The sequence below is a fragment of the Sander lucioperca genome, chromosome 14 (assembly GCF_008315115.2).
Source record: "Sander lucioperca isolate FBNREF2018 chromosome 14, SLUC_FBN_1.2, whole genome shotgun sequence".
Classification (NCBI taxonomy): domain Eukaryota; kingdom Metazoa; phylum Chordata; class Actinopteri; order Perciformes; family Percidae; genus Sander; species Sander lucioperca.
The window spans coordinates 7502808-7520910 of record NC_050186.1 but is presented as its reverse complement, the minus strand read 5'-3'; the positions used below and the strand labels follow the sequence as shown (position 1 = coordinate 7520910).

At 41.9% G+C, this 18103-nt stretch overlaps 1 protein-coding gene across 1 annotated transcript; it reads left to right on the top strand.

The window, feature by feature from the left end:
- The first annotated feature begins 355 nt into the window (after window positions 1–355).
- LOC116038204 (steroidogenic factor 1-like) lies at window positions 356–15841 on the top strand. Its single transcript, XM_031282448.2, has 6 exons — window positions 356–457; window positions 577–718; window positions 12706–13277; window positions 13962–14081; window positions 14509–14656; window positions 15315–15841. The coding sequence occupies exons 1-6, from the start codon at window positions 356–358 to the stop codon at window positions 15566–15568; spliced, it is 1338 nt and encodes a 445-aa protein (XP_031138308.2). The 3' UTR covers window positions 15569–15841.
- The last annotated feature ends 2262 nt before the right edge of the window (window positions 15842–18103 follow it).

Below are 18103 nucleotides of genomic sequence, written 5' to 3'. Positions count from 1 at the left end.
ATTTACACCGGACACTGACTCAACAGGTAGGGCAGTCTAGTATAGGGCACTAGTATAAGAACTAATACACACTTGATTGTACTAATAGATAACTCTGTTTTTAGTTTTCCCTTTGATCCAGCTTCTGATCCGGACAGGTATTGAGTACATTTCTCTCCCTGGATTGTCAGGAGAGCATTTACAATGTTTTTATTTGTTACAGACTTTGGATTTTGCTTTCAGACTCAATCAAAAGTTGTGATGTTGCAAAGTGACTGGTTCAACTTGTGCGTATTCTTAACACTCTTTATTTTATAATCTGTGTGATGTGTGTCATTGTTGGAAAAGAGACCCGTGTGATGTTGCCTTTTTCAGGATGGAGTATGGACATGATGTGGCTTTGGACGAGCTGTGTCCAGTGTGCGGAGATAAAGTCTCCGGTTACCACTACGGTCTGCTCACCTGTGAAAGCTGCAAGGTGCATTTAGTTTTTCTGTTCCATTGTTCCTGGTGCACTGGGACAGTTATCGTTATGAACAGCTAGACAAGAGAACTGCCTTCTTTAAATGGACCCTTCTTCTGCTTTCACACTTGCAGGGTTTTTTCAAAAGAACAGTTCAAAACAACAAGAAGTACATCTGCGCAGAAAACCAGGAGTGCACAATTGATATAACTCAAAGGAAACGCTGTCCATTCTGCAGATTTCAAAAGTGTCTTCATGTTGGCATGCAACTGGAAGGTAAGCAGGGCTGTCCACACATATACAGAAATAAATCTTGTATATTGCAGAACTTTTGTTAATGCCCATGCATACTGTAAATACCTGTGAGACTGTAAGCTGCTTCAGGCATCCTAGAGTTACAACATGGTTACTTTTTAAAGCCAATTCAGATAGAAAGGTAGTGCCACCCATTAGAGGAATTATTTCTTCATGTTAGTCAGAAAAACATCTTTTTTAAATAAAAACCCCTAACCCTGACCCCCAAACTATTGAATAAGGAATAAAAGTGTGTTATCTCATCCTAAAAAGATGACATTTAATGGAGGCGGGTGACTTCAATGGCTGCTTCACATTTTAACATTTCTTTGTTTTCTTTTGAATTTTCTGTAACAGCAGAATTAAAACAGTTTTAATGATGCTACTAATAATAGTTGACAGTAGAGTTTAATGTATTTAACTGAATGCGCATGTATACTGTAGTACAAGCTCACCGATCAGACGCAAGTTAGAGAGCAAACAGGGTGAAGACACAGAAATAGAGTGTTCCTCCAGTGGAACAGCGTTGAGGCGTTGATAGATGCAAAGAAAGAATCAGGTCTCTTAACTGAAAGGGATTGCTGGGCTAACCATCTAAGCAAGTGCATTCATTAATAAACTTTTTCATTTAAACGCTATGTTCAAAAAGATAACAAAAAAAATGAAAGGCTACGTTATATAGTTTCCAGTTTGTAAGCTCCAGGGGTCTCATTTATAAAACTGTGCGTAGGATCCGTACTAAAAGTGTACGTACGCCCAAAAGCCAAAAATGTCGTACACCAAAAAAAATTCTGATTTATAAAACCGTGCGTACGCACATCTACAAGCAATGTTCCCTTTATAAATCACAGATTACCCACAAGTGTACATACATCAGCCTTTTATCCTGCCCTGTACACGCCCATCTTTAACCATAAATAATCAATGCAAAGCACCTCATGAATGCTGATCAGTATGTTAGTGACCCCGGCAGTTGTTCTTTCGTTACGCCGAATCATGATGAGTGGCGGGGAAAATTTCAGCCTGTTCTCGCACAGTGTAGGGAAACCTGATCTATAACTACATGTATTAATAATACGTCCAAAACGACAGGCATTACGGCACTCAGGGACAGCTTCAATATACCAGACCTATATGATAAGATTCAACAGAACTATATATTATATCCAAACAAGCCTTAGCGATAAAGTTGAGGATTATATATAATATATATATAAAACACTTAGCTGTCTGACATTTCCCTCTGGAAACAGCCGGTTTCCCCCAGAGTGGTGAGGACCTGTATTTGGACCGGGATGGACCGGGATGGACCGGGATGGACCGGGATGGCACGGTTCCGGCGCGTTACCCTCTCTACTGGACCCAATTCAGTACATAGAACCAAGAGCACAGCTTTAGGGAATCTAAATCGTCATATTAGCCAGTCATGGTCATGGTCCCTGAAGTCTCTTCTCTCCTGATTCTTCCATAGTCCTCCTGCAGGGCCAGCAGTGTCATCATGCAGCATTACGCACGGGGTCACCTCAGAATTTATATGTTTACAACATATTGTGATTGTTAACACCTTGCTAAAATCACAGAATGAACTAGTGGCATCCCCCATCCCGAAATACAATTTAAAGATGAAAGTCTAATAGACCAAACACACTTTTCTTCATGCAGGTTTTGTTATGAACAGTATTAAAGTTCGGATCGATAACGAGGACATTGAATGATTGCGTGAGAGCGTAACGGCTGTATTTCCAGACTTTGACATTTGATGATATGTGCACAGTATTAAAGACAGATATTTAGTTTTTTACACTATGTTCTGCCGTTATCTAATGCTAGGTTATTTGATGCTATCCTGTAATCCATGCAGTCGGGCCATCTCCTCCTCCTGCGCTCAATAGCAGACAATGTGACGGTGAGACAGCGCCTATTAATTAATAACAAATTTTTATTAAAGATTTGAGTTGAATTTTACAAGGTGTTTATGGAACAAGTATCACTCAGTAGGCCTACAAGCGCAAATAACACTGCTGGATTTCATCTTCATGGTAATGGGAATGATATGGAGTGAAATAATGTGCGTGAGGCATCAATACTTACGTACATATTACGAGTAATCATTATTCACATTTACTTTCTGCAGTCTGACTTCAGTTCACCACCTCACCATCTGCGTCACCAGTTCCCATTGTCTCCAAAATGTGCGTACACATGGGTCAGAGTTTACGTGGAGGACCGCACATTCTGCCGTCAAGTTTGTTTTTTATAAATCACAACCTTTGCGTGGGAGGTGGCGTACGCACATTTTCAGCCCCGTTTTGTGCGTACGCCACGTTTATAAATGAGACCCCAGGGCTGCTTTTATGTTTCCCTGAGTGAATCAAGTAACAGGAGCTTAAATGATTTGCGGTGCATCATGCTTTACTTGATCTCTCCTAAAATCTGCCTGTCAGTAACACGTTAGATGACAAACTACAGTACAAATATTTGGGACATATGGGCGGCTAATAAAATACTCAGGGGTTCCCCGCCTGAAAAGTGACGCCAATGCTGAAGTGCCTCTAACCTGTATCATTTATTATATTTATTACTATTGGGTTTTTAATTTATCATATACATCATATATCATTTATTAGGAGAAACATCAACACAGAATCCACAGTGTATATCTATTTTTTGAATATTACTACGTGATTACACACTGAATGAAACCCTTGAATCTACGTTTATGTGAGAAGCTAAAAGGGAAGCAGACATCTGATTGGCTACTGTTGAAAAATATATATTTGTGAATCCAGTTCAATGGGCAACTCCTAGGTCTGAACAGTGAAGCCAATGCGGATGCGCCTTAAATCTGCATTATATTTAATTTCTGTCATTTCTTTATGTTCTGAATTCATCTTTTCACATTTACATTGCTACGTTTTGGTCATCTTCTGCTACGTTTCCCCCTCTCATTCCCCCTGCATGTCCTTCTTCTTGAGATTTAGAAGCAAAGCCTTCCATCTTAGGATCCAGCACATCACTCTTGTTAGATGTGTCCAAGACGAGGGGCGGTTGATCAAACATGTCACTGCATCATCTTCGTCCCTGACTGTAGAAACTTCAATTGCAGCTGAGATCTTGTCCTCAGGGTCTCCACGTGGAAGTTCTTGCAACATGTTTGGGTTAACAGGCCAGCATTCTTCTGACTGCAAGAGAAATGAGGGACCAGATACCCAAGTTTCATTCTTTAGGAATGGCTCCGCCCTCACACCTCTGGAGGCAAGGTCTGCAGGACTGTGTTTAATGTTCTCATATCTCCATTGAGATGTGTTAGAAACCTTGAAAATCTCCGAGACGCTGTTTGGCACAAAGATTAGAAATCTTGAAGTTTCATTCTTAATGTATTTTAGTACAGAGGTACTGTCTGTCCAGAGTGTTGAAGCTGTAGTCTTAGCTCCTTTCTCCACAGTTTGTCCATGCGAGCTGCTACAACAGCAGCTGTCAGCTCCATGCCACCCTGGATTTTCCCATTATGAAGGTGCTATGTCCCTGGGAGTGTTCATTGCACAGCAGCAGATAGGTACAGTACCATATCCTTCCTCAATTGTGTCCGCGAAATGATGCAACTGAGCAGTGGTTGCTTCTCCAAAGTTCAGTGGTTTTAAACATCATCTGATGCTGAAGCCTTTCAGCTGATGTAGCTCCTTCAACCAGTCCATCCACTCCTGAGCAACCGCTGGTGGTATAAAGTCATCCCATCCTAGCTGGTTCCGGCACAGGTCCTGAAGAATCCTTTTAACTGTAAAAACCACAGGAGCTAGGATCCCCAGAGGGTCATAGAAAGAGCTGACAGTTGAAAGGATCCCTCTGCGGGTCAATGGTCTCTCCTGAATGGTTATGCTGAACTTAAAGGTGTCAGACTGGATGCACCAACGCACTCCCAGTGCTCTCTCAACAGGTAGTGAGTCATGGTCCAAATCCAGGTCTTTGACTTCCTTTGTTCTCTCTTCCTCAGGTATTGAAGCCAACACATTGTGACTGTTGCTTATCCATTTTGTTGGATGACACAGATGGTTTTAAGGTCTTAATAAAGGGATATAGCATCCTGTTCTGAGGCCACAGAAGCAAGGCAGTCATCCACATAAAAACTTTATGTGATGGTCTCAAACACTTGCTGGCTGAAGAAGTCTTTGTTGTCTTCTGCTCACCTTCGGAGAGCAAAGTTAGCGCAGCTTGGAGAAGAAGTTGGTCCTCCACTGGACCCCTAAAGAAATCTCAACAGGTCTGCGTCCTCCTCTGTCAGACATCAGAACAACAGGCTCTTTCCTGAACCTGGTCAGGACTCCAATCAACGTACTAGTCAGATCAGAACCATTCAGGAGTTTAGCGTTGAGTGATGCGCCTTGAAATGATGCTGCACAATCAAAGACGACTCAGATTTTTCCTTTCTTCGGATGGTATACACCGTGGCATGGGATATACCAAACCTTTCCGTCATTGTGTTCCAGATCTGTGGTTGGCACTCTCTCTGCATATCCACTGGATACAAGGTTATTCATGAAAGCAGTGTAGTCCTTATGAAATAATGCATCTCTGATAAATCTTCTCTTCAGGTTAATGATGCGTTGTTCTGCAATCTTACGGTTTTTAGGCATGCTTATCTTTCTGTCTTTTAGAGGTAAAGCAATACTGTAATGGCCATCAACTAGTTTCACACTATCATTAGCCATTTCCAAGAACTTGCAGTCTTCCCTTTAAAATGTCCTAGCTGTTCCTCCTGACTGCATTCTGGAAAGCCTGTCTTGAACTGTTGTTTCCAGAGTTCATCAAGTGTCACATCAGAAATTCTGTTGATGGTAACTGCAGACTGATACACAGGTCCATCAGAACATTCTCCACCAAGTGGTCCATTTACCATCCAACCAAGCATAGTCTTGATGGCATACGGCCCTTCATCCACACTCCGGATGACTTCAAGTGGTTCCAAAGCTCTGGGCACATTCATGCCTATCAAAAGCTCCACATCTGCATCTATCTCAGGCAAATACACATGTTTCAAATGAGGCCATTTATGCAGATCTTTTTGTCGTGGGATGTTACTCCTATTCACAGGCATCCTACTTTGTCTGATGATATCTAGCATTTCACAGTACCAGCCACCGTCCAATCCAGCCATCTTGGCCCATGGTGTGCAAAAAAATCTTTGTTTTTCTCTCCATCAGACCCATTGTGCAGAAGGATGCTGAACTACCCTGGTCCAAAAAGGGACAGGTTTCCACTGTTCTTTGACCTCTCCTAGATTTGACCTTGACTGGTATGATGGTGAGCTTAAAGTCTTGTTCACCGGCCCCAGTAAGACCACTGATTTGGACTGCAACCAAAAAGCTGCACTCTCTGAATTGCTACTTCCTTTGTCTGCATGTGCTCCCTTGTCCATGTGGTGAATGTGACGCATACTAGGGTGTCTTGAGCCGCATGTTTTGCAAGAGAGACATTTCCTGCACTCCTTACTGATGTGACCAGTACACAAGCAGCTGAAACAAACTCCATTCTTTTTCAGAAAATCAATCTTCTCACTTTGAGCTCTCTTCTCCAGTAGAGTACAAAACTCCAGCATGTGTCCACCCTTGCAGTACAGGCATGTCTTTTCAGGTGAATATCCATCTTTAACCTTGTGTTCTGTTAGTGTCTTTTCAACTGTAGTAGCAGCAGTGGCTAAGCTACTTCCTTTAGGTCTTAAGCAAGGTGATTTTGTCCTGCTGCCTTCGTTATTTGACACCAACATTGGAGCATCCTGTAGGTTTCCAAACACATGATCTGTTATGATTTTCACTTGGCACTCCATAAAAGTCACAATATCAACAAAACATAGCTCTCCGGCAATACCTTCCCTGGATGTCACATGACACTGTTCGCCACTTGTCTCTCTTTGTCTTTGTAGGGCACTCTTTTAATCACAGTGATCATATTGGCAGGAGTATTCAACTCACACAGACTATGTAACATCCTTATCCAAGTAGGCAGATGCAATCATGTGCTCATTTCCTAAGTGTTCTTGCAGTAAAGTCTTTGCCTTTGCATCGCCTGAGCCAGTCATGTGTTGACAGCTTCTGACAAGTTGTTGTGGTTGCCCCCTGGTGTACTGTTCCAGCAAATGAAGGTAAGGTCCAAGTGTATGTGGAACAAAAGTCTCTGCATCAATGTTAAGAGCTTCAACAGTTTTTCTTCCTTTTTCTTAAAGTATGATTCCATGCCATTAGATGGCTGAGAATCAGCACTCCGCACACCAGATCCAGAGATCCTTAAAACATTTGCTTTTGCCACTGATGTGGCAATATCGGCTTCAAGCTCAAGTTGTTAATTTCTTTTCCTATTCCTCAAGAGGATGCTTTTCTTTTGACGGGCAAGCAGAGCAGCCGTTTGAGCCTCTGCTCTGAGACGTACAGATGAGGTGCTGGAAACATTTGATTTTGAACCTTGTTTGTTGCTGCTTAGGTTCGATATGCTGTCACATGGCAATATGTCATCCTGGTCATCATGATGAGAAGATGGATGCTCTTGTCCCTTTTTCACATCCTCATGAATCCCACTTTCTTTCACTAACAGAGCTTACTGGTGACACTCAACATCATGAGTTAGCTCTGAAAGAGGCCTGCTGGTTTCTGGAAGCCCCACTTTAACATCCTCAATAAATTCTTGATTGGATTCAGTGATGCTTGTGAACCATGTATTTAGTTGTTCTTGTTCATCAGATGGGATTAAAGACAGCAGAGATTTGTGCAATGCTGCGGCATTTTCAGACAATTGCAGCAGAACATCAACTGTGCTTTAATTGTGAATGTGCTAGCATTTTTATCATCGCTCATGAGCTCTTTGAGAGACCGTATCTGGTCCTTTAATTTGTTTGCTTCCTTTTTGCTCTGGTTCTGAATTGACTCAATCTTGCTTGCCAGAACCTTTTCAGTCAGAATAATTTTTCTTTTCTCCTTTTCAGGTGAAGTTGAACCAGCCCTTGATGCACTCATTTTGTGCATGCAGACAGATGCAAATCACTGTTTGAATCCAACATAAAGCCAACAACATCAATAGCCACAGCAATCCCATGCAGGCACGATATAATAACCAACACGCTAAAGCCACAACACACGCAAGCCAGCTGTCCGCACAGTGGACATAAACCCGATCAGTAGCAATCAACCTGCCGCAACAACAGCAAAACCAAACAACAAGTGGCAGTCAGCCGTTCAAACTGTGTTTCAAACAAGCCATAACACAGTACAAAACACAGGTTACATACCGCTGTTCGGATGCGATTCTGTCAGCGGCCGCCGTTCTCCGCTAATTGCTGTGCGTCTGTGTTTGTGATCTCAATGGCCGATGATCCAGTATCTCGTGTGGCTACCACCTCGTATGAGCATGGTTTCCTTTCCATTTTGTCGTATTTTTGCTGACAAACGTAGGCTGCAATCTGAGACTCAAGTTTTGTCCACCGAGAGGCTAAGTAGGGAAATAACTTGCCAGATGCAGTGTGCGCTGAGATCACTTTTGGCTCAAAACTCCGCTTAAAAACCAAAACGTAGCAAATGTAGCCTTAGCGAGATGCCAAACTTGAGGCTTCAAAACAGCAGTCCACAAACCGATGGCTGACGTCACAGATGCTAAGTCGGTATTTATTTACTGTACAGTCTATGAGTTTACCATAACAACCCGTTCTCTGAACTCGTAAAATATGACGCTTGGTCAGTGTCTCTCAGCATCAGATACCGACACAAACATCCCCGTTAGTGTCTGTATAGAACGCATCGGGCAGAGGTGGACTTTCAACCAGGAGACCAGGGATCATGTCCCATTCTTGTCCAGCATGTCACTGAAACTTATATTGTGTAACCCCACCCACCATCTTTTCCTTTGATATTTGTCTGTGCTTTAAGAGTTTTAGCATCGATATATACATAAAATATTGTAAATGGGACTCCACTGAAACTACTAAGGCGCTAGAATAAGCAATCTGTCAGTTTGACAAATATGCTTGTTTGCCATTAAACCCAGGATCTGATGATAAACAGTATAGTAATTTAATCTCTTTGCATTTTGTACAGAGATGATGGGTGTGGGTGTGTTTAGGGGAAACTGCTAGTCTTAAAATAAGAGAAAAACAAAACCAAAATGTAACCGTGTCAAATGTCTTAGACTGTTATTTAAAACTAAGCTGTTGCCTTGCTTCTCTGTGTGTGTGTGTGTGTGTGTGTGTGTGTGTGTGTGTGTGTGTGTGTGTGTGTGTGTGTGTGTGTGTGTGTGAAAAGCATTAACCCTTATATTGTGTTAGGGTCAAATTTTCACGTTCAGACATGTAAAAAGTACCATTTACTTTTTTTATTGGAACAAAGCTTCACAATATCCCCAGAAACAGCTGTTCTAACAAAACAAAAGATCTCACAATTTTAGTAAATTCTTTAAAAAGTTTTTATAAAAAAAGTCATATATTTGTTTGCAAATATGAACGAGATCAATGGGGCCAAAAAACACACACATTTAAAACAGTGTTTAGATGCAAATTAATACATAAGTTAGCTATGAGGTTAAAAACTTTATTGGATGATAATAATAGTTTTTTAAATATTTCACACAGAAGATGTGTGCAGCTTTCTAACACATTACAGGGGTTAAGATAAAGCAAAGCGACATAACCAGAGCAACAGAAAGAAAGGGAGGTCTGAACCAGCAGCAGGCAGCCAGGCTGTGATCACACTCAGGTGTTCCAGGTTACACTGACGAGCAGCTGCAGATTGCTTAATTATCTTGACAACAATAACATACTAAATCAACTTCAGTATGGTTTTAGGAAAGCCCTCTCTACTTGCATGGCTATTACTCATCTTTTAAATGAACTAAATAAAACAAAGGACAATAAAGGATCCACAGTAGGAATTTTTTTAGACTTTTCAAAAACATTTTACATTTGACCATCATGTTCTACTACTAAAATTACAGTTTGTTGCATTTAAAGGACAATTCCGGCGCAAAACCAACCTAGGGGTTATTAACAGACGTGTACCCACTCTGTCGTTCTCTGGGACATGTTTTCATGCTAATCTAATGAGTTTTTAGCTTGAAAGAAGCTAGCGCAGACCGCCAATTAGCTTACAACGCTAGTATTCGGGGCACAGGGAACGTAAAAACAAATCGCTATTTATACCACTAAAAAAAGGTTCAAAATATCACCACACTTCAACTGTAGCATAATGAGGGTCCCTAAATGTTAACCGAAGCATTGAGAACTTTGTAAGTGTACAGACAGTTTATTGAACGAAGAGCTGCGGGAGCTCCGTGAAAGGGCTACGAGAGAGAGAGAGCTACCGGTAGTCAATGCCACAACACAGCCTCGTACTTGGGGAAACTGGTGGTGTACCTGCAGACATTGTGAAGCTATGGCCACCCAACAGGAGTGTCTGTGTTGCACGGAGTGGGACCTGTGGCGTCGCGATGCCCAAGAGATGCAGTGTTTTTTACAGTCTGAAGATTTCCCCTCTCTGATAAACAGGGCTGTACTTGAAACTTTTTCAGCGACCCAGACCGGAGGGACCAGATGGACAGTTATCCACTGAGTAAGTACACTAGACAAGTTATGCAGAGTGTGATTATTTCAGATATATTGAGCAAATTGCTTTTGATTTTAGCCAGCTGTAAATCATGACTGGTTTCCAAGACGGCGGCGACATGTAATCTCAGCGAGTGTCTTTATAATCTATCTTTTCAATAAACTGTCTGTACACTTACAGAGTTCTCAATGCTTCGGTTAACATTTAGGGACCCTCATTATGCTACCGTTGAAGTGTGGTGAAATTTTGAGCCTTTTTAGTGGTATAAATAGCGATTTGTTTTTACGTTCCCTGTGCCCCGAATACTAGCATTGTAAGCTAATCGGCGGTCCGCACTAGCGTCTTTCAAGCTAAAAACTCATTCGATTAGCATGAAAACATGTCCCAGAGAGCGACAGAGTAGTAAAAATCTCAAAATGGTTAAAAATCCACAAATTATCTTTACACATACTTACTTTATTTTGTTTGGTCACAGCCATAAGCAGTTCCATGACAATCTAACTGTGATGATTGACAGAGTAGCAGTTAGTAGGGGCTTTCTGACCGGAGGGATTTTTACAGTTCTTAGAACTAAACGTTCCTAGAACACTTTTTTTCGTCGTGTTCCGACAGAAAAAATTTGGGGATTTTTAAGTTCCTCTGGCCTCAGTAGGGTACTTTTTTAGCTCCTACTTCAGAGCAGGGTCTTTTCCCTTTTCCCTTTTCCTAGGTGTACTTGATTGGTCGAACTTATAAGTCACGCCCACTGCCAACTCGGAAACGTGCAAACAGAGCAACAACCAACAACGGGACATTTTTAACAATTTTCACCATCTTATTCATCATTAAATTCACTTCTGACAACGTTTTAGGCGAGAAATGAACTGTTTAGATTTTGAATATAGGCACTCTTGCGAAAATTGATGCCGAATTGACAATTTGCTTCAAAATTTTCGGAGCTCCATGAAGTGAGGCGACAGCCAGCAAGAGCATGCCCCGGCCGCTAGCTCGTCGCTCGGACAGACATGCTCAGAGACCTCGCTCTCAGACCGGTCTCGTAAATAAGAGGCTTTTATTTTGCCGTTGACGGATCGATTGTTTAAATATCACAACACATGTCCATCCTAAGATTAACAGGAACCTGTGGTTAGCTGTCTTTTCGGAGTTAAACTCCACAAGTGTGTCCTGCGGCTCGCCGCCCGTCACACACACACACACACACACACATCCACAGCGCAGCAGGCAGAGGCGGGGGAGAGAGATACGTTTCTCTTCGGTAGACTTGTTTAAATTATGACAAATATGCTATATACATTAGATTTAGTATTTAGTTCATACTTTTTTAGTGTATTTGTGTTCTGATTTTAACGCTATAAAGACAGTTGCCGTGCTTGCATCACTCCCTTACCCCTCCTATCAGTCCCTATGGCCACTTGGCCAGTGGGAATGCAAACGGAAAAAAAAGATTTTGGGGGAGAGTAGTTCTTAGAACTGCTTAGAAGTGTACTTTTCCTCTAAAAAGTACAAGTACTATCTGGTTGGAAAGCACCTAATGTAAAATCCTTGGTGTACTTATTGATGAAAACCTATCCTAGAAACATCATAGTTTACTTATTACATCCAACATAGCCAAAAGCATTGGAATAACTGGAAGAATTAATTATCTCCTTAAACAGAAGTCTCCCTCAGTCTATTATTCTATGATTTATCCTTTTATTAGTTACTGCAATATTGCCTGGGCTAGCACACACCAAACTAAGCTGCGACAGATTTTTCATCTACAAAAGTCAGAATCATTGGCTCCTCAGTTCCAAAAAGTTACACATTACCTCTGTTTTGCAAAATTGGCATTCTTAGCATTTATCAAATCAACAATCTTCAAGTTGCCCAATTTGTTCATGGATCGTTTTGCCCCCCTCAACGCGAACCACTTCATCTCAATTCAGGATTAATTACAGAGGTTCTAAGATATGGAATTATTTCCTTCCCAGCCTACAGAAATGTTCTCCTCTATCATTTAAATAATCTGTGAAAATATTTTACTGTGTCAGTAGCCTAGCATGTTTCTTCTTTTGTTTTTTCCTTTTCTTTTCTCTCTTTCTTCATTCTTTATTTTCTCCCCTCATTTAATTGTTCATTTCTTCTGTCCCTTTTTTTATAGACGTGTTTTTTATTTTCTTTATTTTCTATATGCTATGTTTCATTGAATTATTTTAGGGAACACAACATGCCAAGCCCCTTGAGGGTTTTCTGGGTTTCCTTTGCATGTCTCGTAATTTTTCGTAATGTAACACTGTTGTTTTTTATATGTGCTAAATTAATAAATCAAATCAAATATTGCCCATTAGCACAGTGCACATTTCAGTGAAAATCAGCTTGAAAAACTGCTCTAAACAAATCAACTGTTCCCGTCAGCTGTTCGTGCAGATCGGATGCGAGGTGGCAGAAACAAGTTTGGCCCCATGTACAAGCAGGATCGTGCCCTGAAGCAGCAGAGAAAGGCTCTGGTGCAAGCAATGGGACTCAGAACAGACCGCAGCCCACCTCTGGGCTACTCAGACTTGACCCTTCACAGCAGCCCACTGCCCCCAGCAAAGAATGATCCTATCAGCTACCAGCCTCCGTCACTGTGTTCACTCTCACTGTCATCCAACTCTCCTGCTGCCCCCCAGTACCAGTGTGCTGTCTTCTCAAACTGGACTAGGAAGTCCGAGCACAGCAGCAACTGTTCCCCAGGCTCTGCTACAACAGTCAGCTCAGACCCAGGACCTTTCTCTCCACATGGCCCCAGGATGCCTGAGCTAGTGATGGAGTTTGTGCGATGTGATCCAGATGAGCTCCAGCTGCAGAGTAAGATCAGTGCTGGTCTCCTGCGGGAGCAGCCAGCCAACCCCAGCACCTTCAGCCTGCTGTGCCTCATGGCTGACCACACGCTGCTCTCCATTGTAGAGTGGGCTCGCACATCCATCTTCTTCAAACAACTTAAGGTCAGATTGATTATTACACCAAACACACACTCAGCCTGCATCACCCTGCTTAAGTTTTACACTATGTTCATTATATGTGTGTCCATGTTGTTCTTCAGCTTCATGTTTTATATTTTATTATTGTTGTACCTCACCGTGGTATGTGATGGTATACAGCGGTCCTCACAGCAGCTGATGTATGATGTCACAGCCTTTGTATACTCATCCAGACTGTTGGTAGCAGTCCTGAAAACATCCCAGTCTGTGCAGTCCAAACACGCCTGACGATCTGCCACAGCTTCACTAGTCCACTGGTTGATGTCCTCACAACAGGTTTATAAAGTGTTAGGTTCTGGCTGTATGAGGGAATCAGGTGGATCATGACTTTTTTTTAATGAAAAATGTATAAGGAATAAATCAGTATAAAAATCCTTCAAGTCGTCTGCAGACTAAGCAACCCCAAATGGACACATGATGGAGAAACCAAGGTCATGTTTAAACAGGAAGTTCCAACACTACACCATACTAGCAGTACGACTCTAGGAATGGCAACGTATGTCAATCCAGACTGAAATATCTCGACAACTTTTGTCCTCGTGAGCGTGCTAACAGAGCAATTGTTTAATTTAGAGCTAGCTCAGATGAAATGAAAGGGTCTTGTCTTAAAAAGCAGATATGTGATGAGCTTCTTCTCTCTGCTCCAAGGTGAATGACCAGATGAAGTTGCTGCACAGCTGCTGGAGTGAACTGCTGCTGCTGGACTTCATCTCCAGACAGGTTCTGTTTGGCAGAGAGGGCCACCTGCTCCTGGTCACTGGGCAGGAGGTAACTCTGCTCTGCTTCTCTCTCTCTTTTTTGTCATTTTTATTTGTACCAATGAAAATATATTTTGTATTACATTGCTGTCTTCTGTCTTTAGGTCAATATTATAATTTATTTTATATTGTCATTAGATTTATCCAGATCCAGATATGATAGCATCTGTGTTGTTCGGAGCAAGGTGATCCAATTCTCCCATTTCCCTGCCTTACACACTTAATTGTAATTTTCAACTACATTTCAATTCAATTTTATATATAGTGTCAAATCCTCACTAAGTTATCTCAAGACACTTTACAGATAGAGTAGGTCTAGACCACACTCTAGGACCCCCCCCCAAGAGCAAGCATTTGGTGTGGCAGACATCTTAAGCCCCAGACATTGAATATGAAAGTTGTGCAGTACTAAGGGACATGTCTGTTCTTTGGTTCAGATGGAGCTGTCCGACGTAGCCTCTCATGCTGGTCTTAGCGTGGCCAGCCTAGTCCAGAGAGGACAGGAGCTGGTTGAGAAGCTCCACTTTCTAAAGGTGGACCGCCAAGAGTTTGCCTGCATCAAGTTCCTTGTGCTCTTTAACCCAGGTATGTGACAAATTCTGCTTTTTATCCATAAAGCTTCATATTGGCGAAAATGTCTTGGAGCTGCACACAGATCTGATGGATTCTTGGTGAATTATTTCTCAAGTGTGTTTTAGCCAAGGTACATTTCAAAAACTAATAATGCAAATTAAATATTATGGCCTGCTTCCAACACAAGAGCTTTTCCAGGGTCACAGAAGTCATTTAGGGAACTGTACCTGTGTTTGGACTAGAGGACCCGGGGTCTAAATGTTGTTCCTCAGCCATGGTTCCTGGTGTCAAAGAAGTCCCTCTTCTGGGGCTAGTACTTTCCCGTGGCCAAGGAACCATGGAGAAGGAATTTGCAGTACTGAACTTTGTTCACTGGTTCAACATTGACAGCTGCTTCATTCACAATGACTAGGGACACCCAGTGCTTGAGATCCAACAGGTGAATCAGACAACATGTTACCCGTTTCAATGATAGTCTTTGGTCAAAAAGTGGCTGTGTAGACTACTCAAAGGGTTCCAGGGGTATTATTTTTAAATGAACTGTGCAAGTTAGAGAAATAAGAAGGTACTTCTACAACTCTTTAGTACACTCAAACATATGAAAATGTTTGACAACCTTTGTTCTATGTGCATCATTGGTTGTTGCTTTCTCTTTTGCCCCACTGAGCAGATGTGAAACAGCTGGAAGACCATCAGTTCATAGAGAGCGTGCAGGAGCAGGTTGAAGGAGCCCTGCTGGAGTACACTCTGTGCACCTCTCCTTACCTTCTTGGACGCTTTGCTCATCTTCTGCTGTGTTTCTCTGAGCTGCGCTCTCTCAGCGCCCTGGCTGAAGACTACCTGTCCTGCAAACACCTGAGTGGGGAGGTGCCCTGCAACAACCTGCTCACTGAGATGCTCCACGCCAAGCGCAGCTGTGCATGAACACTCCGCGGCTCCGGGACTGTCTGCACATGTTAGCATATGGATGCATTGAGCTGTGATGTATGTCCAATACAATGAGATTATCTTTGATATTAGTCTGTGCTTTAAAACTAAAATATTGTAAATGGGAAAATGGGACTACTAAGGCGCTAAAACAAGCAATCTGTCAGTTTGACAAATATGCTTGTTTGCCATTAAACCCAGGATCTGATGATAAACAGTATAGCAATTTAATCTCTTTTCATTTTGTACAGAGATGATGGGTGTGGGTGTGTTTAGGGGAAACTGCTAGACTTAAAATAAGAGAAAAACAAAACCAAAATGTAACCGTGTCAAATGTCTTAGACTGTTATTTAAAACTAAGCTGTTGCCTTGTTTCTCTGTGTGTGTGTGTGTGTGTGTGTGTGTGTGTGTGTGTGTGTGTGTGTGTGTGTGTGTGTGAGACAAAGCATATTAGGATAAACTAACATAACAAACATAACCAGAGCAACAACAAGAAAGGGAGCTCTGAACCAGCAGCAGGCAGCCAGGCTGTGATCACACTCAGGTGTTCCAGGTTACACTGACGAGCAGCTGCAGAGTCACAGAAACACGGCTGAATCTCATCAACACAGCAGCCGTCGTCACGCAGTACATGCATTGGCCAGTGTTCCCAGGCTACTAACCCCACCTGCCCAGAGCCAGGGTGTGTTGGCCCCTTCACCAACCTGAGATACCTTTTGTTGCTTGATTCTTTGAACACTGACAACATTTATCTCACGTTGTCCATTGCAGAATTCATACACCACTGATCCTGACTTCCACACCCAATTGTTCTTAAGCTTGCAATTTACTTTAATAAATCTCAGTTTGTTAACTTCAAGTTTGGCGTGCATCTTCCTCTTTTGTTGTGCCGCTCATAACACTCCACTATATGTAGATATCACAATATTGGGATTAGAACATCTTTTTAAAAAATTGGGACAATCCCAGTGAAGACAGTGCAGTCTACGTGTCCCTTCATCTCTGTGTCCCACAGATGTTCTTTAGCTATACACAAGCAAACAACATTTTGTTTGTGTATTGTTTTATAAAGTACCAAATCACAGACATCCTTCTGCTGTTTTCATGCTTCGGGAAGACACAAATAATTTGTGTGCACATTTTGTTCATGTATTGTTCATACAGTCATCAACAACAAGAGAGATTATTTCTATTAGAGCATTTTGCATTCAGGACCTCAAGACAATATGGCACCCTTCACACCCTGTTCCACTGACAAACAAAAACGCTGCTTTTTACACAACATTGAAAACTAATTATTGGATTTCCACAATGAGTTCTGTGGATATTATACATGGTCGCCAGAATGTGAATGTCAATGTCCTAATAAAGCCCTATTCTCACGGGACTATGGCCTGGTGAACTGTAGTCATTTGTAATAATTGTGGAGGTTGTCTCTGAATCAGCCATGTCTGTAATTTGTAAATGACCTACCATATTTCCCCAAACACCGAGGTCCTGTGATAATATTAATCGACGTGTCTGTGATTGGCTTGATTTGGATTTTTCAAGGTTTTTGTTTCCTGTTTTCTTTTTCTTGGGGAATCAACGCATGTCAGTTTGTAAAGATTTAAAATTACCAGTGTGTTATTACTGCTCTGTACGAGGGTTCTGCTTTAGAGTAGTAACTTCAGACATCATTACACACAGTCCAACTGTAACGGCTTAGTATCACTGGGTTTCAGAGACGAGGCAGGGAAAGTTAAAAGTTTAGTGTTACTCGTGGTCAAAAACTGGCAAAAGTCAAAGGTGAGGCAGAATTATCCAGTTAGGATCAGACAATAGAGGCAGAAGTCCTAAAAGCAGGAAGGGGTTCATGGGAATGGGCAGGTATATTGGGGAAGTGGGAACAGGTGGGCGGGGGTGGTTCAGGGCAAGGGAAATGGTGGGAACACAGGGGTAAGGACAGGAGTCTGGCAGGAGTGGCAGCATCGGAAATGACAGGAGAGTTAATATTTAGCAAGGGAAAAAAGCAGCATCTCACAATGCAGAGACCTTTTAAAGCAACTTAACATTCTGACATGAATTGATTTTATTGTAACTAATGTCAATACATTCCAATACCAAATCATCACATACTGACCCTTTGTCGTTGGCATCACTTGTTGACTTCACGTCAAACTGTGAGGCTCCACTGCGGTTGTTTTAAACATGGGAAACACTGTGAATTCAAACAAAACTACGTGGTTAGGGTTTAGGCAAAAACCACTGTTCTGGTTAGGAAAAGATCAGGGTGAGGTTAAAATAAGTAAGTAACTCAAACTGTCCCAGCGACATGGTACGTGAGCTGGCGCCAATATTCAAAAGTTTTATTGAAAACTGTTGCAAATTTGCATCGCTGCCAGTATGAATAGTTTTGATACGAAATATTTGTGAATATGCCAATATTTTGCATTTTCATGTGGTTTATTTGTCACGCCCTGACCTTTACTCTTGAGTTTTCTGGATGCCTAAATGACCAGCCAGGGATGCTTCATAACGCAGGAATTCCAT